The sequence below is a fragment of the Camelina sativa genome, chromosome 14 (genome assembly GCF_030686135.1).
Source record: "Camelina sativa cultivar CO46 ecotype springtype chromosome 14, ASM3068613v1".
NCBI classification, from domain to species: domain Eukaryota; kingdom Viridiplantae; phylum Streptophyta; class Magnoliopsida; order Brassicales; family Brassicaceae; genus Camelina; species Camelina sativa.
In genome coordinates, this window is record NC_141893.1 from 25379266 (window position 1) to 25401777 (window position 22512).

At 36.9% G+C, this 22512-nt stretch overlaps 2 protein-coding genes and 2 pseudogenes across 3 annotated transcripts; 2 read left to right on the forward strand and 2 right to left on the reverse strand.

Annotated features, from left to right (window-relative positions):
• Positions 1-302: 302 nt before the first annotated feature.
• Positions 303-1902, reverse strand: LOC104742156 (magnesium dechelatase SGRL, chloroplastic-like). Its single transcript, XM_010463130.3, has 4 exons — positions 1521-1902; positions 879-1232; positions 649-795; positions 303-543 (listed from the first exon to the last, which is right to left on the reverse strand). The coding sequence occupies exons 1-4, from the start codon at positions 1695-1697 to the stop codon at positions 439-441; spliced, it is 783 nt and encodes a 260-aa protein (XP_010461432.1). The 5' UTR covers positions 1698-1902; the 3' UTR covers positions 303-438.
• Positions 1903-10790: 8888 nt separating this feature from the next.
• LOC104743864 (uncharacterized) lies at positions 10791-11909 on the reverse strand. The gene is made up of 3 exons (XM_087483032.1): positions 11418-11909; positions 11204-11338; positions 10791-11111 (listed from the first exon to the last, which is right to left on the reverse strand). Exons 1-3 carry the CDS (start codon positions 11750-11752, stop codon positions 10868-10870), a joined length of 714 nt encoding a protein of 237 aa, XP_087339158.1. The 5' UTR covers positions 11753-11909; the 3' UTR covers positions 10791-10867.
• A 5118-nt stretch (positions 11910-17027) lies between these two features.
• LOC104743865 (uncharacterized) lies at positions 17028-19516 on the forward strand (annotated as a pseudogene).
• A 1741-nt stretch (positions 19517-21257) lies between these two features.
• Positions 21258-22462, forward strand: LOC104743866 (uncharacterized; annotated as a pseudogene). The gene is made up of 3 exons (XR_015579292.1): positions 21258-21669; positions 21933-22060; positions 22143-22462. The product of XR_015579292.1 is annotated as an uncharacterized LOC104743866 (transcript).
• The last annotated feature ends 50 nt before the right edge of the window (positions 22463-22512 follow it).

Genomic DNA, 22512 nt, shown 5'->3' on the forward strand with positions numbered 1-22512 from the left:
CTGATTAAAATTTTCAGTTCAGTTAAAATATGACTACTTCATTTGAATTGAGTACTCCTATTTTGTCATTTTGAGCTATACGTGAAATCGAATCATAAAGTGTATAATTTTTGTTTGTTAATGATTCTTAGATACAATACTTTGAAGTTTGAACTCCAACAATCGTCTCTTCTTTTTTTGGTGATTTACTTTAACAATCCTGAACTGATGGTTAGAGCAAGGAACTCCCACAACTCTTTTCTGTAATGTCCTCATCGATGGATTCCAATTTGAGGTATTAGACAAGTAATACTGAAGAAACATTAAGAAACTTGGCTCTCGTACAATTTTCCAAGTATGAACAATTGAATGTTGGCAAATTTGCAATTGTGTCAGATGCTCATCAAGAAATCTACATCATTTGCAAAAAAAAAAGTAAAGGAGAATGTACAACTTGTCTCACAGAAGAAACGTAAATAGGGTATGGAAGATAGACTTATGTTGAATCAATTTCCTCGAAGTAGTTGAACTCAAGAAGCCTTGATGATTGCCCTTCTGCTTTCCCTTCACCACCAAAAACACACACACACGGAACCAAAGATTTTCACATTTCCGGCATATGAATGAAAATACAAACTATAAGTTGAGCCAGCGCGGATTAGTTAATACCTTTGCAGCATCCCTAAGAGGTCCCCAACACTCAATCCGGTTGTATTTAGGTGTGCTTGAATGAAAATAAATCCATACATAAGCATCCATTAGCTCAGGGTTGTCTCTAAACATAACTGAATCTCCATGGACCACAGCTTTAAGTACCTATCTCAACCACAATGCCAAAAGAGTTAAGACTCATCACTCATTCTCCAATACTTCTTAGAACCAAGTAGAAGAAGACTAACCAAAGGCAGTTCCTTGGAGAAAATGTGATACCTAAGCTCTGCAGCCACATCCTGCAATAAACTCATACCACTCACACAACAATGAATATGTAACCGCAACTCGTCATTCACCTTCTTCCACTCAGCAACCACATCGTCTTTCTTGTACCATCCTTCTAGTTGATCCAGATTGATGACCTTTGAGATGGTTAAGGTTAAGTCGGCAGTGTAGTCACAATGAGAAAGAATATATGCCCGCGGCGTAATAACCCCTCCGCTGCTACCCTTCTTCTTCTTCTCCAATAAATCTCCTAAGAACTCAACTTTGAGCTTTGTGGAATCAAAGTTTGCTTGTGGAACCAAAAGCCTCACTGCCTAATACCACCATTAACATTCACAATATCAACCAACTCCACTACATAAAAACATGTAAATCCAACATTCAATAATTGAAAACAAAGATTCAATTTTTTGGATTTATTCACCAAACGATTCAGCTTTTAAAATCCCCAAAGTTCGACCCTTTACTCATTTTCAAGACTTCAAATGCAGAGATTTTGGTGGTTCAATTGGGGTTCAAAATTCAAAACTTTAGCTCAGACCCAGTTCAATTATGCTCCTAAACTACACAAATCTACAACATTTACTAAAAATTTGGCTTACCTCGGAGACTAAGGTATTGTAGGAGACACCACCGTCACTAACGGCGGAACTTCGAGGAACCCTAATTCTTGTCTTCAAGAGGTTGCGGATGAAACGATGGCGATGAATGATGATTTCTCTATTGGGACGACGAGACAGAACAGGATTGTGGTAATGAGGAACGATGTAACAGGCCATGGAGGAACATAACAACAGGGTTAATGCATGAACAACAGAAGTGATTCTTCTTTTACCAGTTTTTTTTTTTATTGGTCCTTCAACGAGAGAGAAAGGGAGAAATGTGGAAGAATGTGTTTCAGAGATATAGCGTAGCCACAAATTCACTCTCTGAGACTGCGACGAGCTTCGTTCTCCACACAATTTCAATTTTTGGATTTTCTCCAATTTCGTTTGTCATTATTTTACTTATACTGAAATATTGTGATTGGTGAATTGAGCTGTGCGTTGTGCCACGTAAGCAATTCCTTTTTTATCTCAAAAGCAAAAAACTAGGATCAACTTAATATAAAATGAATATATTATCACATGACTAGTTTGCAAAATTTGACAAAATAAAAATCTTTTTATCCTTCGCAAAAAAAAAAAGTTACAATTTTTAAAATATCATACTATGTACGTATAGCATTTGTGTACGTAACATCTACCAACTAAAATATGTGTTTTGGGATAGGTGTCGAGCAACACCAATAGTGGTGTCAATCAACACCAATAGTGGTGTCGGTCAATATCAATAGTGGTGTCGGTTGACATCAATAAACTCTGATTCGATCGGATTGATTTAATTGTTTATTTGGGTCGGTTTGGTTTAAGAAAAACTATAGAACCGAGGTATTTAAGTGGAAAGTCAACCTAGGTCGTGACTTCATTGTTTTTGGCCGCTTTCAGAGAGAAAAGAGAGAGAAAGAGAGAAAAACTATAGAACCAAGGTATTTAAGTGGAAAGTCGACCTAGGTCGTGACTTCATTGTTTTTGGCCGCTTTCAGAGAGAAAAGAGAGAGAAAGAGAGAAGAAAGCATTCTTGGGAGATTTTGGAGTTTTTGGGTGTTTTTCCTTGGAGATCTTTCGGTTGAAGTGAAGATCCAGAGCTGGAGAAGTGTTAGAAGCTTGCTAGGAGGGTTGGATTCGTCGTTGTTGGTCAGAAACTTTCTGCAAAGAGGTGAGTGCATGACCATGGCTGATATAAGCCTGAATTTTCATTTGTCTTGCCTGTTTGGTGTTGTTTGTGGTGTTTTCTTGCTTGTTATGGTTGCTATAGGTTTCCTACGAATCCATATGGCTTTGGGAATGAGTTTTGGACGGATCGGAGGTGATGGGAAGCGAGATTCGACTCTCGGCTTCTAAACCAACCTGACCCGTTTTTTTGTTTTAATAATAATAATATATAACTAAACATCCCATATTATTTAATTAAACCAACCAAACCAAAATACCTCATTAAACCAGCAAATACCATAAGCACAGCGGAAACATACCAATAATACAAAAACCGATACATCATCAACACAATAACCTCCCTAACCATTCTATCCATCAACCTAGCATATCTCTACACAAGGTTTCAATAACATAATCAACATCACACAAACAAGACCCTAGATCATCCTCCTCCTCATCGCCATGATTCCACGTCACATACCTGCACACCACAAACAATAATTGAGATGCGTAAGTATTATCACAAATACTTAGTGAGGCAATCCTCCCATCTACTAGGCTATACACACAAGCAACTGAGATTCCAATGTTTAACAAACAACAAATAACACAACAAACCAGGAAAAACCGCAACACACAAGTTGGTGTCGACCGACACCAGGGTGGTGTCGATCGACACTAGCCCCAGAATGGTGTCGACCGACACCCACTTGGTGTCGATCGACACCGACCCCATAGACACGTTCTGCTCGAAACCGATCGTCGAATCTCCGTTTCCAATCATCTCCAATTCGTCCCAAACTCACCCAAAAGCTTCAGGAACCTATAAGAACCATAGTACAACCACCACAAGCAAGAAAAACACCAAAACAACACCAAACAAGCAAAACATAAGAGATCTCAGGCTTAGATCAGCCATGGTCAAGCACTCACCTCTTCTGCAGGAAGATTTGATTGAGAAACGGTGGAAACAACACCACAAGAAGCTTCCCCTTCGTTCCCAGCAACCACACTCCCTTCCACAGCAACAGATCTCACCAAAAACAAGCCAAAATCTCTCAAGAACACTCACAAACTTTTTCTCTCCTTTTTCTCTCTTTTTCTCACTAAACGGCCAAGAGAAACACTAAAACCCTCGACCTGGGTCGCCTCTCCCCTTATATACTCGGTTTAGACAAACAAATTAACCCAAACCAACCCAAAACCGCGAATTAAAACAATCTGTTTGAACCAGAAAAGCTGGTGTCGATCGACACCCATCCCCAAATTCCACTTTTTGGTTCCCGGATGTTACAACTTCGTGCGGATCGCGTCTACAGAGTCAGTGTTGATCGACACCAGGAGGGTGTCGGTCGACACCATGGATCAGCATCGATCGACACTGTGGGGTAGTGTCGGTCGACACCAGTAGCCAGTGTCGGTCGACACTTGGTTGGTGTCGGTCGACACCTCCCTTCCAGTTAAGACGATACTTGTTTCCTGGTTTGTATGTCTTTTTTATTGATTGTTTTGACATTGGTATATCAGTTGCTTGTGTATAGCCCGATAGATGGGAGGATTGCCTCACTAAGTGTTTATCAAATACTCATGCATCTCAATTTGTGTTTGTGGTGCAGGTAAAGGCAAAGTGTGATCGTGGAATGAAGGCAATGAAGAGAAGGATGTTCTAGTGACTCGATTGGTTGTTGTCTAGCTTCTATTAGGTTGCTGGAGTTGAGTCCTAGAATGTTGATTAGGATTGCTGGTTCTTTGATTCATGTTGTTTGGATTATAGTTTTAATTATTATGGTTTAATATTGGTTATTGGACAATTGGTTATTTTATTGGTTTATTGATATTGGTATCTGTTGTTTATTTTCCACTGTATGGTTTGGTTGTGGTTAGGTGGCTAGTGGGTATTGGATCACTAGTTTAGATTATTTATTTATTATTATTATTATTATTTTTTTAAACGAGTCGGGTCGTTTTAGTTTGGCATCACAGCCCACGATTCTAGGTTAGGGTTCACTAGGTTTCTGTTATTGATGTTGGGATTGCATGCTTTGATTGGTTATGTGAGTTAGTCAATTCACTTATGTGTGACATGAAGTCCTAGAACATCCTCTTTGAGCCTTCAATAGCGTAGCCACAAATTCACTCTCTGTCTCTGGAGTCTACGAAGAGCTTCGTTCTCCACACAAATTCAATTTTTGGATTTTCTCCAATTTTTTTTTTGTTTTTGTGATTATTGTACTTATACTGAAATACTGTGATTGGTGAATTGAGTTGTGCGTTGTGCCACATAAGCAATTCCCTTTGCTATGACTTTTATCTCAAAAACTAAAAATTAGGGACCAAGTTAATATAAAATGAATATATTATCACATCACTTGTTTGCAAAGTTTGACAAAATATAAATCTTTTTACCTTTCGCAAAAAAAAATGTTACAATTTTTTTTTCACGCAAAGAAAATTATATTGAGTTAACCAGAGTTAATACAAAGAGACTCAGCTAGCCAATTTGGCTTTATTACAGACTCCACATAATAATTCAAATTTTGACATCCTAGTTTTGTAAGAGAATGGGCAGCTACATTATTTTTCCTATTTGTGAAAGTACAATAAGCATGTTGAAATTTCGACAACCAAAGCTGTATATCTCGGAGTGAAGCATTATGAAGACGGCCATTGACTAAGTTTATCAGATTTTGACAGTCACCTTTGAAGACCATCGACCTAGCGCCATATCCTCGGACCCAGAGCAGTTGTATGGTTAATAACAATGCCTTTGTCTCTGCCTCTAGAGCTGAATTAGAAAGAGATATTTTTGTCGCTCCCCAAACAATAGCTTCGCCCAAGTGATTTCGCAATATCCATCCTGAAGTTTGGTGATTGTTGGGATTGTAAGCTGCATCAAAATTACATTTAAATATAGGAAAGGTAGGTGGTGACCATAATGTAGTTTCAGAGTTAACAGTGGAGCTGCAATTTCTTTCTGTCAGATTAAAAGTGTTTATCCATTCTTTTGGTTCAGCCAGTGAGTTTAAGATAGTAACCGTGGCTCCCTCGCGAAAACCATCAAAAATTAGAGTGTTTCTAGCTTTCCAAATTCGCCAAATCAACCAAAAAGGAGATAAAGCTTTCTGGATGTTGTTGTGTTGATTAGAAAGATCAATCAAAGATGCAATTAAAGACTTTGCATCAATATCTAATTGATGGAAATTCAAAGAGAGAGTGTTTGACATTCTCCAAACCATTTTAGCGAAAGGGCAGGTAAAAAGAGCGTGAAGAATTGTTTCATCAGCTTGATTACATCTTGGACAGATTGCGCTTATGTTCATGCCTCGAGTTCGTAATCTGGTTGTTGTTGGCAAAGATTTCGAAACAACTCGCCAGAGAAAATGTTTTATTTTTGGAAGGATGTTCAGCTTCCAAATTTGATTTTTCAATGCTACTGATCCATGAGGAATGTTTGGGAAAAGATTTCGATCAAAAGGATTGTGTGTGAGGAACCAGTACCCCGACTTGACAGTATATTCACCTGAAATTGTATAATGCCATATTACAAAGTCTTCTGTTTCAACTTGTGAGATGTAAAGTTCTTTAATAGATGTGTTATCTTTCGGGGTGGCAATTGTTTCCAACTGTTGTGAGTCCCAAGTGCAAATGTTTCCTGGTTTTTTAATATAAGTCTTCATTTTGTAGTCACTTTAAGGATCTATTAGGTTGATTGGTCTCGGTGGATGCTCTAGAAGCAAATTATCAACTCCAAAATGTATTGTTTTGCCATCCCCAACTAGATATCTTTTGCCTTTTTTGATCAAATCTATTCCTGCTAGTAGTGATGCCCATCCGTAAGATTGATTTTTGCATTCCTTAGCATCCAAAATTCTATCATCGCGGTGGTATCTTGCTTTCATTATTTTGGCAAATAAGGAGTTAGGATACTTGATGAGTCTCCATGCTTGTTTTGCTAGGAGGGCATCGTTAAACTTTTCAAGATCTCTGAACCCCAATCCACCCTCTTTCTTGGATTTCTGAATTTTGGTCCAAGCTATCTAAGGGATACTTCGATGGTGTTTATCTCTTTCCCACCAAAAGTTCATCAATAGTGTCTCAATGTCTGATATGATGCCCTTTGGTAATTTAAAGCATGACATTGTGTATATTGGCTTTGAGACGGCTACTGATTTTAACATTATTTCCTTCCATGCAGGCGATAAGGTGCGTGTGCTCCAGTGTGAAGTACGATTTCTAACACGGTCAATGATATAGCTGAACATCTCTTTTTTTTTTTTACGACCAAATTGTTTCGGAAGCCCTAAATACTTACCACCTCCACCATGGTTTGGTATATTTAAGATCATTTTCAGTTTATCCTGTGTCGTACCATAAACTCTAGAACCGAAAGTTATCATTGACTTTGATGTATATATCTTTTGACCATAATAGTATTCATAGATATCAAAAACATCTTTTAGTGCTTGGCAGTTTCGTCAATTTGCTTGGCAGAAAAATAGAGAATCATCAGCGAACTGTAGGTGTGTAATACTTGGAACTCCATTGCCTATCTTGTTGCCTCTGATAACATAATCTTTTACACGAGATGCTATGAGATAATTTGAGATGTTAGAGCATAAAATAAACAGATATGGTGAGAGGGGGTCTCCCTGTCTAATTCCACGCTCATGTCTGATGTTCCCATGCGGTACCGCATTAATCAAGACAGAATAGTTAACCGATGTCACAGCTGAAATTATCCAGGTAATCCACTGATCACAAAAATAATTTGAGTATTGTTTCGAGAAAATTCCACTCTACCTTGTCGTATGCCTTTCTTACGTCCGTTTTAACGGCCATATAAGTTTGTGAAACACGTTTTCGAACCTTCAGAGAATGCATCAGTTCGTGTGCAATCATAACATTATCTTGTATGATTCGGCCTAGGATAAAAGCAGCTTAAGCCTCAGAAACAATTCCATTCAGATGTGGTTTCAATCTTTGAACTAAGCACTTTGAAACAATCTTGTAGAGCACATTACACAGAGCAATTGGTCGATAATCAGAAAGTGTAGTCGGATCATCTATCTTAGGGATCATACAAATGTTAGTATGGTTAGTGCTGGCTTTCATGAGAGATGTTTGAAAAAAAAATTTCACTTCTTGTACCACATGTACTCCAACTATGTTCCAACATTATTTATAGAAGCGAGCCGTCAAACCGTCTGGTCCAGGTGCTCTATCATCACCTATGAGGCACAATGCATTGTATATTTCTTGTTTGGTAAACTCCCTTGTTAAACTATCATTTATCTCTGTTATTACAGTTGGAACAAAATCTGCAAATTCTAACGGAGTGACAGGGTGTCCAGTTGAAGTATATATTCCTGTAAAAAACTCTTGTGCGTGCAACCCTATGTCCTGGTCACCTTGGAATATATTTCCATTCTCATCCAGAATAGATATGATCCAATTTTTAGTATACCTCGATTTAGCTGAAGCATGAAAGAAGCTTGTGTTACGGTCCCCTTCCAATATCCACTCATTCTGACTTTTTTGTTTCAAATGTCTTTCTTCATCCGCATAAGCCCTTGTTAGTTCACTCTGTAAGTTGGGGATTTGCCTTCTTAGTAATCTATCTTGGCTCTCCATCGCCATATTTAATTTTGACTGAGATGTTTTATCCTTGTTTCAACATTAAAAGTTACTTGGTGTTTTAAATTTGCCATAGCCGCTCTGCAACTTGATATTCTTTGGTTTATCAGGATATTTGGACTCTCGTTATCCAAAGACCAACCTTGCTTTACAACTTTATCAAAACTTGGAACTTCACACAATATTTTGTCAAACAGAAATGTTCTACGGCGGTACGTTTTTTGATTGTTAAAGTGTAGAAGAATTGGCTTGTGGTCAGAACCGCCAAAGTCAAGAAATTCAAGTTCCATATTTGGATAGGTTGCACGACCTGAGGAGTTTGTCATTGCTCTATCTAAGCAGCATTGGACTCTGTGTGTGTATCGTTCTCCTACCCATGAGAACTTATTTCCCCGGAAGCGCACATCCACTAAATCACAAACTGAGATCATTGTCCTGAAATCTCCAAAGCTCCATTCATCTCGTTGAGGGCCTCCCTGTTTTTCCTGGTTAGAAATTATCTCATTGAAGTCCCCAAAGAGAAGCTAAGGAGTTTGTCTAGATAATGAGAGTAATTTTAATCGATCCCAGAGGTGATGTCGTTCACTTTGAGTGGGATGACCAAACACACAAGACAAATAGAAAGTAGTATTATTAAGAGTTACAGAGAGGTCAATGAGTCTCTCATCCTTTGAAATCAAGGAGAGAGAGACATGCCTTTTCCACATCACAACTAGACCACCACTCCTTCTTTGAGGGGGTACAGTAGTTAAGTTTGAGAATCCTAAATCACACATAAGTGTAGCTATTACATCACACTGGTTTAAAGTTTCAGAGAGAAAGAGAATATCACACTTAGTTAATATACATAAACAATTTAGACGAGATTTAGTCAGTGGCGAGCCTATGCCCTGACAGTTCCACGAGAGTACTCTCATGTTTGATCTGGGGGTACTGGGCCCCCCGCGCCTCCGTCGATGTCGTTAGTAACAGAAAATGATCCCACTGAGATGGTTGGTTTGCCTTTCTTACAGAGATGGCACAGGACCGCCATCTCTTCCGCTGCTTTCGCCTTCTTGAAATCACCCTCAAAACGAACCCTCTTGCGTTTCATACTAGCCAAGTCTGTTAAAGCATTGGTGCTACCCTTCTCCATAGTAAAGTTGTTCGCCATACCCTCATATGTCTTGTTCACATACTTAGCATGTAAGTAGCGCATGCGTTCAGCAGTTAATTCAGTATCCTCAAAAAGGCTGGACAAGGACGACGAGGATAAACAGGAGAGGGGATCCTTCAGGGATGCCTGTGCATTGTTCGAAGGTGCCTTTGCAGAAGCTAGTGAAGTCATCTGTAATCCTGGAATAAGCGTCACAGGATTTACTGTCATGAGAGTTGGTGTCGAGGAGACATCATCTCTTCCATCCTGAACATCGCCATCATTCTCATCACCATCATGATCATCAGGTTCAAAGTTTTCCGGATCATCAAAAGAGAGTGAGACTTCTTTGCATCATGCTTTAAGGATCCACATTTCTTACAAAAGTTCCTAAGTTTCTCGAAAAGAAACTTTACAATTGTGTTTTCACCCACAATAAACTGAATGTTTTTTTTTGAATCGTAATGGGGGGTCGATGTTCCAATCTATCCTGACCCTAACAGCCCCGACTTGGTTAACATTTTCATCATAATTTACTTCCGTGACAAAGCCCAATCTATTACCAACCCATCTAGCCATTGCATTCGTCAAGTAGAGAATAGGGATATCTTGGATTTTGACCCAAAAAGGGATGATCTTCATTGTTGCTTCTGTAATGTTTGGATACCATCTGTGCGTAGATAGCATCCAATCATTGAACGACCATGGTCCACGTTGGAGTACCAAGTTCATCGATTCTTCAGTTTGGAAACGGAATTGTACTTTCCCTCCATCAAGAAGCCGATCCATACATTCATCTGCGAAGTCCCAAACGCGCGGCATTTGACGAATGAGAGCACAAAGGTTCTTCTTCCTTGGGTTCACCGGAGTGACAACAATGGAGAATCGATTGACTGATGCAGCCCATGAAACAAATTCCGGTGGAAGGACTGCGGGAAGCTCATCTATACCCAAATCGAGGTCTTGTACATATTTTTGCAAGTAATCACTCATTTTCAGACAAGTCGTAGGGGAAACAAGAGTGAATGTTTGAGAAAAGAAGGGGGACAGAGGGAAAGATGCCATTATATAAGAGGACCATGGCGGTTTCGGTTGACGGTTTATCCCCTTGAAAAGGAGAGACGAATAAATGTCATTTGAAATTGACAGGGGATAACCGCCAATTGGACTCCCAAAACATTTCGAAGAGAAACAATCGGTCGGAATATTATGGATGTGTCTTTCAACTTGAGGATTCTGTAATAACTATTTTGCTTTATACATAATCGTTTGTGCAAAAGAAAGAAGGAAACACCCTTATAGGAACTTCGCCTGTTTATCAATTGAAACCGTACGTTTCCACTATATTTAGTTAAAAACTCAAAACTTCTTTATTCATTGCAAAAATGACTACAAGCGTTTTCAACTCTTAGAAATTTAGAATTCACAAATATTTTTCAAGAAGCTCCTTAGCGACCATAAGAATTAAAAGCAAGACAACAAAAAGTATATAGTAAACTATTTTAAAAAGAAAAAGAAATATTTGGTAAATAAACATAAAAGGGGTCGTGCCTAGCACAGCTGCGCAAATCCATACTATCACAACGAAAGTTAACCAGATCAGTGAAAATATTGCTTTATCTGGCACATACCGAATGCAAGTGAAAGCAACAAAACCCACACATAACCTGCAAAAGAACAATTGTGAATACCCATAATATTAATTAGAGACGTGAATTTAAAAAAAAAAAATTTTTTATAAACTTTCTTGGATACGCACCAGAAATGTTGAGTATGAGTATTATCATATAGAGATGATAAACAGCTAGAATAAATCCAAATGAGCAGCACAACCCAAACCACGAAGAAATATTTAAGAATATTCTTCAAAGAGTCGGTGGTGTCCTCATCGACGCTGCAAACCATTAAAACCATTATTAATCTCTATGTCTAATGTCTGAAAACATAAGAAGAAGAAAAAAACATGTGTATACCATGAGAAAACACAGACTATAAGTTCAATAAGGAGAATGGCAACACAGCCACAAGTGTAACCGATGATCCATACAAGAAACACTGTTTCTGGATGTTCATCTTTTGCCTGAGTCGTGACAAAAATGGCTGCAACAACTTGGACCAAGTTCATAACAAGCTCGATAAACCAAACACTTGATTCTGTGCATGGGTTACACCATTCAACATTCTTAGCCTCATGTGGTTGTGATGAAGAATCCTCATTGACTGTAATGTCGATGTTGTGCTCATCATTTGATAAAGAATCGCCATCAATTTTGATGTCCTCTCTCTCGGTCAGCAAAGGGCCCTCCATTGATAACTTTTTTTTTTGTTTCGTCTATATCTCGTCGTCGATCCAATAAAATTTACATCTAAAGCTATATAGACTTTACCTATTATTTTGTGCTAAATGATTATTATAAGACCAACGATATACACCAGGACCATTTCTACGTAAATGATAGTTGTTTATATGTAATAAGCATTGACATTTTTTAAATTCTTTGGTGCTTATTATTATTTTAAGACCAAGGATATACAAAGACCAATTCTGAGTAAGTGATATTTGTTTATATGTAGTAATCGATATATAGTCGCTTCAAATGTTCACCCAAACAACCACCATTGACCTTTCAAATTAGTTGGTGAAAATAAAAACATACTGAAAATGGGTGAAAATACGATGTTATCTACTCCCCTAAACTTAAATTTTGCTTGTCTGTAAGCAAACAAAAAAGTCCGGTGGAGTGGTTTGAAATTCGCGGAAACTTTCTACGATCAGAGAACATGTTCCAAAACACCTGCGGATTCATTAAGACAAAGATTCACTTTAGAACATTCTCACTATAGGCTCACGACATTCTCAACTCTTGTCCATCCATCTAAAACCTACAAAAGAACTCTGTATTCACGTCAGTTAACTCCCTACACTCATTAAGAGGTGCCTGAACTTTCTCATTTGAAGGGGTGATTCAAGGTAAACGGTGCTTGGTATGAAAGAGGCCTTTTTGTGTTTAGCTGGTGGAGTTATAGTGTTTAGGATTTACCAGGTGATGCGAGAATGCAAGATATGTTGCAAAACCGCAAGAGAGAACAGACCTGTTGATATCCACGGTTTCCAACTAATACTTCGTATAACACCTTCTTCTCCTTTTTTGTTTTTTTTTTTTGTTTTTGTTCCCTAGGCTTAGTTTTTTCTGCGAAGTTCTCTGTAAATGACTCCATCTTCTCTATTTACTATTTAGTGATCCGCGTCTTCCCTTGGGATTCACTATGTTATGAGACTTTCTTATTCTTGTAATCGTTTCCTTTCCTTTTTTTTTCTCTCTTTATATATATTATATATAAGGATATCTTCATTAACCCTTAGCTATCTCTCTTTTTTTTTTTTTTTTTTTTTTTTTTTTTTAAAAAAAGAAAACGGTACATGTTCACACAAGTCTCATAAGCATGAGATAAGTACCTTTGTTAGTCGAACCCCAAGGTGGAATAAGCTCTTCTTAGTTCTCCGAAGCCTCCATCTTCTATGGCTGGAAAATAATGTGTCGACGTTTTTGATTAAAGGTGTATTTTTGATTAAAAATTTTAAATTTTATGTTATATTTTTTTGTTAATTTTGTTGGTTATGTTTATCTTTAAGATTGTATAATTGTATTTTGATTGTTAATTTTATGACTTTATCCGTAATATATCGCATGACAATTTAATTTTTTACATAATAGTAATTTAATCAACTTAACTAGATATGTTTATTACTCTAATATTGACACTGTTAACAAAATTATGAAATAATATTTTATCCGTGTAGCACTGAGTTAGTGATATTTTAACCCTTTAAAAGTTTAAATTCTTTAAATTAAAGAACCAGAGTAAACCAACTAAAATTTATAAATTTTAAATGAATGATAAATCAAGTTCTCTGCTCATTCGTATTCAGAATTATTTTGGTTTCTTTTATAGTATGACATTCAACCATTGCTCTATTTTTTCTAGGCGATGTGAGATATTTTATATATTTTTAATGAATAATATATGTCTGCTTGAACAAATTTGAATCATATGCAAAAAAAATTACAAATTTTATTATGTAAATATATTATACAATAATTCAAAATAATTTAAATATAAGATCAAATAAAAGTGAAATGAGAATCATAAATTTATATTTGACTTAGGTACAGAGATTTATGGAAATTAGATAAAATTTAGATTTTATTTTCAAAGACTTTTTATAATTAAATATTGTATAACTAAAAAAATAGATTGCCAAATGTACTTCATATAGGTTTTATAAGTTTTTCAAATTAGTCTACAGTCAAACCCCATAGCATAATCAAAGCCGTCGCCGTTTCTTCGACCGGGATAGGCGGGAAAACTCGGGTTCCTAGTCCCGGTGAGTAGTTCAACACGTGCAATTCTCACCCAAACAACTATACCACCAAATAATTTGGTTATTATAAAACATTAAAATTGTTGACTTAGAACTGGTGTTTGGTTAAAGATAATAATTGGCACCAAATAATTTGAAAGGTCATTGCTTCGGTTTTATTGTAAAAGAGTAAAAATAATTTGATAACGACTGCACTTTTCTTCCAAGTTGAATGAATTGAATGTACATCTCTAACCTCTTAGCTAAAAATAGTATTTTTTTGGTTGAAAATTGTTCAATATTAAATAAATAAATGACCAAAATGAACGAGATAGAAATTTAGATCTATTCTATTTTTTAATTATTAATTTTAGTTACAGGGTTTGTAAATATTTTTTGGTTTAAGAAAATATATTATGTAACAAGGCAATTATTTGACTAGCTAATGTTAAATATATTTTTTTCTAGAAAATTCAAATATTATGAGTTTAAAAAAATCTCTTCAATTCTTTTGAGTTGCATGTATTTTATTTAGTTTATAATTATTATTTTTCAAAAATGTAACAGTTGACTAGCACTAATTTTTTTAACTTTTTATAATTCTTAAATAAAAGTTAAAATTTCAAATTAAATATATATATATATATATAACTTTTGAAATTATTATAGATATATTATTAATATTAAATTTATGTATTCAACTGTTCAAATTAATGATCACAGTTTAACATGCTCAACATGCCATCTCATAGAACCAAATTATGGTTCATGAACCGAGCTGCCAACAATAATTGCGAATGTCCTTCCCGACATCCATCATATAGTGGAGTGTTTGCAGCAACTAACATATCATAAAACCATTTTGCTTCTTGGGTGAGTTTTCCGTGACCATAATAATTTCCACTTTCATGTTCATAATATTCGTTATATGGTACAAAACCATGAAATGCATAATTCACCGTCCCAGCATATACATTCTCCCCATCAAATCCTATTGGTTCGCTAGCACTAGCATAATCCGTATTATTAGCATAATGACTTCTAGTTTCCTCCCCAACAACATCATAATCTTCACCATATTCATACCATACATAATAGTTCGGCATAAACCATCTACTTAGAAAACGACTCAAAATTAAGACAGTTTTCAAAGACTTCGAATTCTGACATACTACACAGGATCCGTAAAACCCACCTCTGCTATTTTGTGCATGGCTACTGGCAAAAGCGATGAACCCGATGATGTGATCATGGATGGAGCTACTGAGGATGAGCTTGTAGCTGAGCTTGAACCTGAAGAATATGTAGCTGAGCTTGAATCAGAGGAGCTTGTAGCTGAGGAACCATTGTTTGTACCTGAAGGACCAATGACTAGAGCAAAAGCTAGGAAGCTAAGGAATGCACTTCATGGGCTTACTCAAGAGATTATGGCCGAAGAGAGCATGAGAAAATCTATTGGGGATGATACCTATCAAGTCCACCCCACTTTGAACCTAATTCAAGTCCAAGAAAGCTCAAAATAATCACTTTATTTTGTGGTTAAAGAGGGATGACGAAAATGGAGTTCAACTCACCTTGGGAAGGACACCTTGGAAAGGAAAACTTCAAGAGTTTAGTCTTCATTCAACTATCTATATTTATTTTCTTTTAGTTTCAAGAACAATTAATACTTGGCCTTGTTACCAAGTTTCTTATCCCTATATAAACGCATGTAATCTCATTTGAGAATAATCAATCAATTTTCCTTTTTATTTTATGAGTCTATCTCTTTGTTCTTTGTCTAGAACACTTTCTTGTTTCTTCGTGTGTAATATCCAAGCAACAACCTCCTCTTGCTGGACTAGTGTGTCATATCTAGCAGCGATTGGAAGTTGGGAATATCAGCAGCCTTCCGCAACTGATGTGCGACCCCTCAATCCATTAAATCTCCCTCTTTGCATCACCTTGCACCTTGGCGAGTTTCTATCATTTCTAATCCGGCTAAGGTGTCCTTGAATTTTGGGCGTATCAAGTGGTATCAGAGCCACTCAACCGGTACTTGTCTGTTCATCTTCTCATCTTCCATTTCTAAATACTTCTTCTTCTTTCTATCTTAAATCTGGGCCATCTTCTTACCTAGAAAATCTCTATTTCAAAAAAAAAAAAACAAAGAAAAAAAAAAAGATTTGCATTTGGCTAGGTGGTGGAAGAGCAATCCTGCTGGCTGAGGTGAAATCCAGCTTTGGAGTGGTTAAAACAGATTTCACAAAAATCCTCTTGTCTTTCTATCTTCCTTCTTCCCTTGTTGCTTGGGAATTCCATTGGGTTGCTTGGAAATTCCATTGGGTTGCTTGGATTTGTTCTCTTAGAACTTAGGGAGAAAGCACTTGAGTGACCTACCAAAAATGAGAGAAACACTTTTGTGTGTGAGGATTTTTTATCTGCTAACTTTTGGTGTTAAGTTTTACAGGAAACCATGGAAAGTGATGGAGAAAGAGATCGGCCAGGAAATTCTATCGTCGGGCTATCCAACTTGAAAATGAGGGCACTGAATGACACTATTACTAACCTTATGAATACATGTCTAGAAGAACTACACCAGAGGCTCGACGAGATTCAGAATAGCCAACAAACCCATTCTAGACCCGCAGCCAGGAGAGAACGTTCAAGGACAACTTACCGGCCCGAGGAGGAAATTGAAGAAGAGGAGTTCCATGAAGAAGATGATCGATCCATCAACCGACCTAGACGAAGTCATAGAAGACATGATCAAGATGATGTTAATCCTTTTGGTACAAGAAATGACAGTTTAGGTGGTTTAAAACTTAAAATTCCAACCTTAGAAGGTAAAAACGATTCGGATGTTTAACTAGAATGGGAAAGGAAAATGGAGTTAATGTTCAATTGTCAAAAAAATTCTGAACTCAAGAAGGTTAGGTTAGCAGCAACTGAGTTTATAAGCTATGCTATTAACTGGTATGATCAAGTTATGACTCACAGGAGAAGGACATGTGGAAGACCAATAGCTTCATGGGATGAGCTAACTACATTGATGAGGAAACGGTTTGTGTCGGTTCATTACCACAGAGATCTCCACCAAAAACTCAGACGGTTGTTTCAAGGAACCAAAACTATGGAGGACTATTTCCAGGAAATGGAAAGCTTAATGATCAAGGCGGATGTAGATGAAACCTTAGAAGCTACCATGACCAGATTCTTTGCAGGCCTCAACCGGAACATTCAGGACAGAATGGAGCTTCAAGAATATGAAAGCTTGGAGGAAATGTTGCACAAGGCGATTCTAATCAAACAACAAACCAAGAGGAGTGGTTTCTCTAAACCTTCATTTGCTCCAAAACCAAGTTATCAAGATAAACATAAGTCTCCAACCCCATCAAATTCAGTTTTTAAGACTAATGATCATGCTCGTCTTGATAAAGGAAAGCCAGCTGAGACCAACAATCGGGCAAGGGATATTCGGTGTTTCAAATGTCAAGGACTTGGACATTATGCCAACAAATGTCCGAATCAAAAGGTAATGATCCTCCTAGAAAACGCTGAAGTGGAGTCCGAGGACGATAAAGAAAAAGAGGATAATCTCGGTCCAATATTTGACGAAGAGGAAGAAAAGCTTGAATATCCAACTCAAGGGACACTTCTGGTCACTAGGAGATCATTGAGTGTTCAGCCTAAGTCCAATGACCGAGAACAAAGGGAGAATCTCTTTCACTCTTGATGTTTAGTTCAAGATAAAGTTTGTTCTTTGATCATCGATGGTGGAAGTTGTACTAACGTTGCTAGTGATACTCTTGTTAGGAAGCTTGGACTTGAGACCAGACCTCATCTGCGGCCCTTTAAACTGGAATGGTTGAATGAAACAAGCGAACAGTACGTTAGGGAGCAAGTCACGGTTCCTCTTACCATCGGCTGATATGAAGACGAGATCTTGTGCAATGTCCTTCCCATGGATGCAAGCCATATCCTTCTAGGACGACCTTGGCAGTTTGACATGAGGGCGATACATGATGGCTACACCAACCGACATTCCTTTGAGCATAAAGGAAAGAAGTTCAGTCTGGTTCCTTTAACTTCGTTGGAGGTCCATCAAGACCAGGTCCAGTTGAAGAAAAGTCGGGACAAAGAAATTAAACGAGCAAAACCTGAGATATGTCCTAAGAACTCTAACTTCTTTGTCAAAGAGAGTCAAGTAAGGAAATCTTTGTACTCTCAACAACCATTGCTTTTGCTTGTGTATAAAGAAACACTAATGGGATTTTCTGACCTTGCACCAGATCTTCCGAGTGATTTGATAGATGCTTTGCATGAATTCTCAGATATCTTTCCAGAAGAGAACCCTAACGGTTTGCCACCAATAAGAGGTATAGAACACCAAATTGACTTCGTTCTAGATGCACCACTTCCAAACCGGCCGGCTTATCGAACCAATCCGTTGGAAACAAAGGAACTTCAAAAGCATATTGGAGAGCTTCTTGAAAAAGGTTACATCAGGGAGAGCCTAAGCCCATGTGTTGTACATGTTCTCCTTATGCCTAAGAAGGATGGCTCTTGGCGCATGTGTGTAGATTGTCCTGCCATCAACAACATCACGGTAAAGTATCGACATCCTACTCCTACTCAGCCTTGACATGATATTTCTATGGATTCTATGCTTGGTTTGCCTAGAACTATGACTGGTAAAGATTCAGTTTTTGTGGTCATTGATCGATTTTCAAAAATGGCGCATTTCAAAAACTGATAATTCTTTGTATGTTGTTGAGTTGTTCTTCAAGGAAATTGTTCATTTGCATGGAGTGACTAGGTCAATTGCATCTGATAGGGATATAATGTTTTTGAGTTACTTCTGGAAACACTTTGGTCTAAATTAGGGACTAAGTTGCTATTCTCCGCTACTTGTCATCCGCAAATTGATGGACAAACTGAAGTAGTTAATAGAACTTTGACTACTCTCTTTGAACAAAAAGAACATTAAAACTTGGGGAGATTGTTTACCACATGTTGAGTTTGCATACAATCAATCAGTATATTCTTCAACTAAGTTTTCTCCGTTCCAAATCATTTATGGCTTTAATCCTTTATCTCCATTGGATCTAACCTCTCTACCTTTGAGTGAAAGAGCTAGCTTGGATGGGAAAAAGAAAGCTTACCTTGACAAACATATCCATGAGAAAGCTAGAATAAACATTGACGAGAAGACAAAGCAATATGCAAAAGAAGCTAACAAAGGAAAGCGCAAGATGGTATTCAAACCCGGAGACCAAGTGTGGATTCACTTGAGAAAAGAACGGTTTCCAGCTGAAAGGAAATCAAAACTCATGCCTAGAATTGATAGACCCTTTGAGATCAAAAAAAAGATGAATGACAATGCCTACCAACTTGATCTTCAAGGTAAGTACAATGTGAGTTCAAGCTCTAATATTTCTGATTTAGTTCCTTTTGTGGCAGATGATCCAGATTTGAGGTCAAATGCTTTTCAAGAGGGGGGATGATGTGATCATGGATGGATCTAATGAGAATGAGCTTATAGCTGAGCTTGAACCTGAGGAATATGTAGCTAAGCTTGAATCAAAGGAGCTTGTAGCTAAGGAACCATTGTTTGTACCTGAAGAACCAATGACTATAGCAAAAGCTAGGAAGCTAAGGAATGCACTTCATGGGCTTAATCAAGAGATTATGGCCAAAGAGAGCATGGGAAAATCTATATGGGGATGATACCTATCAAGTCCAGCCTACTTTGAGCCTAATTCAAGTCCAAGAAAGCTCAAAATAATCACTTTATTTTGTGGTCAAAGAGGGATGACGAAAATGGAGTTCAACTCACCTTGGGAAGGAAACATTGGGAAGGAAAACTTCAAGAGTTGGGTCTTCATTCAACTATCTATATTTATTTTCTTTTAGTTTCAAGAACAATTAATACTTGGCCTTGTTACCAAATTTCTTATCTCTATATAAGCGCATGTAATCTCATTTGAGAATAATCAATCAATTTTTCTTTTCCTTTTCATATGAGTCTATCTCTTTGTTCTTTGTATAGAACACTTTCTTGTTTCTTGGTGTGTAATATCCAAGCAACAACCTCCTCTTGCTGGACTAGTGTGTCATATCTAGCAGCGATTGGAGTTGGGAATATCAGCAGCCTTCCGCAACTGTTGTGCGACCCTTCAATCCATTAAATCTTCTTCGTTGCACCTTGCACCTTGGCGAGTTTCTATCATTTCCAATTCGGCCGAGTGATCCTTGAATTTTGGGCGTATCACTTCCACACCCGCCGAATAATCCGTTGAAATATGATTAGTGAATGGATCGATTCGATTATACATCCATGGTCGTAATGGGTTGTTCCACATTGTTTTTCTTTTATTCAGTCTTTTTTCATTCCTCTCACTTTTCTTTCCTTTGGTGTGGGATACAAATGAAGGAAGAAGTGGTGTCATATATATAGAAGAAAATTTGCGACGCTTTTGCGACCATTTCAGAAGTGGTCACACAAGTTCAGTACACTTGACTTACTCATTTTCCATGTTTTTTTGCCGACATGTTGCAACGCTTTTGCGACTGTTTTTAAAGGATTTTCAAAAGTTCAGTACATCTAACTTTCACATTCTCAACAATTTTTACCGACATGTCGCGACGACTTTGCTACTAAACGATACTTAAAAACGTTGTTGCAAAATAGTCACAAAGTGCATCTGTTTTGCGACGAAACATATTCAATCGCAAAAGAGTTCGTATTTGGTCGCTAAATTGAGACTAAACATACTTTTGTAGTGTTATTTTTATTTAGCTCATCATTGTTCAGCTGGTTCACTTTTTTTTTTCTTTTTTATCAATCAAATATTAATTAAAAGAGAAATTCCAAAGTTGGTTGTCTAAATAAAAGAAAAAAAGTTTACAAAATAAATTTTATTTAAAGAACGCAAAGCTCGAGCGAAGTAATCCATCTTTGAATTGGACGCACGGCAATTTGAGAAAGGGAGAAAGATGGAAACGACTACTTGAGAAATCTAAACTCTAAAGTCATCCAATAAGTTAGAAAATGATGGCCATTCGCAGCTGGTTAAGTATTACAAATATCCGACAATTTTACTTGAAATTGTTTTTAATTATGACTTGGTCTTATAATAATACTTTACTTCCAAAGAAATGCGTCGATCTAGAGTTGGTCTTCAAATAAAGGTCCATGTATGACTTGTGTGTCTAAGCAGATCTGGGTGAACATTTGAAGCGACAACATATCAATTACTACCTATAAACAACTAGTATCAATTACTTAAATTGGTCTTAAAATAATAATAAACACTGAAGAATTAAAAAGTCAATGGTTTGTGTCATTGTGAATGAGATTTAACTAGTACCATATAATTTAATAATTATTACATATAACAACTATCATCTACGTAGAAATGGTCCTGGTGTATCGTTAGTCTTAAAATAATGATTTAGTACTGAAGGCTAAGGTCTATATAGCTGTGTCAATGCAGATTTAGCTGTAAATTTTATTGGATCGACCACGAGATATAGACGAAACAAAACAAAAAAAAGTTATCAATGGAGGGCCCTTTGCTGACCAAGAAAGAGGACACAAAAATTGATGATGAGCACAACATTGGCATTACAGTCAGTGACGATTCTTCATTATCACCACATGAGGCTGAGAATGTTGAACGGTGTAACTCATGCACAGAATCAAGTGTTTGGTTTATCGAGCTAGTTCTCAACTTGGTCCAAGTTGTTGCAGCAATATTTGTCATGACTCACGCAAAAGATGAACATCCAGAAACATCATTGCTTGTATGGATCATCGGTTACACATGTGGCTGTGTTGCTATTCTCCTTCATCAAATTGTAAATCGTCTCTGCCCAAGGTATATACTGTATTTATTTTCTCTCTTTTTTTTCTCACGCATTAGAAGCCATCTCCATCCAGTTTCACAAAGAGTACATTTTATAGATGTTAATTTTTTCATTAAAAAATTTGTTTTATATTTTCAGTCCTGTTTATTAATTAGCATGAGAACATGTTTTTAGTGAATTTATATATTATATATATTTTCATAATTTGTCTGAAACATGTCCAATTGACATTTTTTTGTGAATCATTAAAAGTAATAGCTTTAACGGCTTGCAGAATCGACGAGGAAATAATGGCCTTTTGAAGAACATGCTTGAATTTTTGTTCGTCGGTTGGATTTTTCCACTAATTTGGATATGTTATAAAAGCTCATCATCTCTATATGACAATACTCAACATTTCTGGTTTGCATCCAACGAATCTTAACAATTATGTTCCATAAACAGAATTCACCTCTCTAAGAACTTTTGTCTTGTTCATTTGCAGGTTATGTATGGCTTTTGTTACTTTCACTTGCATTCGATATGTGCCTCTGAACTTGAAATGTTTAGCATTTTATTTAGTTTCGATTGTGATAATATGGATTTGTACCATTCTCCCCAATGAGATTGTTTACCTAGGTCATGTTAACGAGATGCAATATCTGGATGCAAATGTTTATTATTGTTCGTTTAGTAATAATTAGGAACTCATCTAGATACAATATCTGGATACATTTTAAAAACTCATCCAAAAAAACTGAATTTCTGGATGAGATTTTTTAGAGAGTTTGGATGAGGTAAACTCATCCATAATTTGTAAAAGTTAAAAATACCCCTATTTTAATTAAATAATTACAAAATATTTTTTCTCAATT

Excerpts from the sequence above, each read along its gene's own strand:
- LOC104742156 (XM_010463130.3), bottom strand. The coding sequence starts at position 1,697 with ATGGCCTGTTACATCGTTCCTCATTACCACAATCCTGTTCTGTCTCGT. Across the intron at positions 796-878 it reads TCTCCAAGGAACTGCCTTTG|GTACTTAAAGCTGTGGTCCA; the intron begins GTTAGTCTTCTT and ends TGGTTGAGATAG. Across the intron at positions 544-648 it reads CTCTTAGGGATGCTGCAAAG|GGAAAGCAGAAGGGCAATCA; the intron begins GTATTAACTAAT and ends TTGGTGGTGAAG.
- LOC104743864 (XM_087483032.1), bottom strand. The coding sequence starts at position 11,752 with ATGGAGGGCCCTTTGCTGACCGAGAGAGAGGACATCAAAATTGATGGC. Across the intron at positions 11,339-11,417 it reads ATAGTCTGTGTTTTCTCATG|CGTCGATGAGGACACCACCG; the intron begins GTATACACATGT and ends AATGGTTTGCAG. Across the intron at positions 11,112-11,203 it reads ACTCATACTCAACATTTCTG|GTTATGTGTGGGTTTTGTTG; the intron begins GTGCGTATCCAA and ends GTTCTTTTGCAG.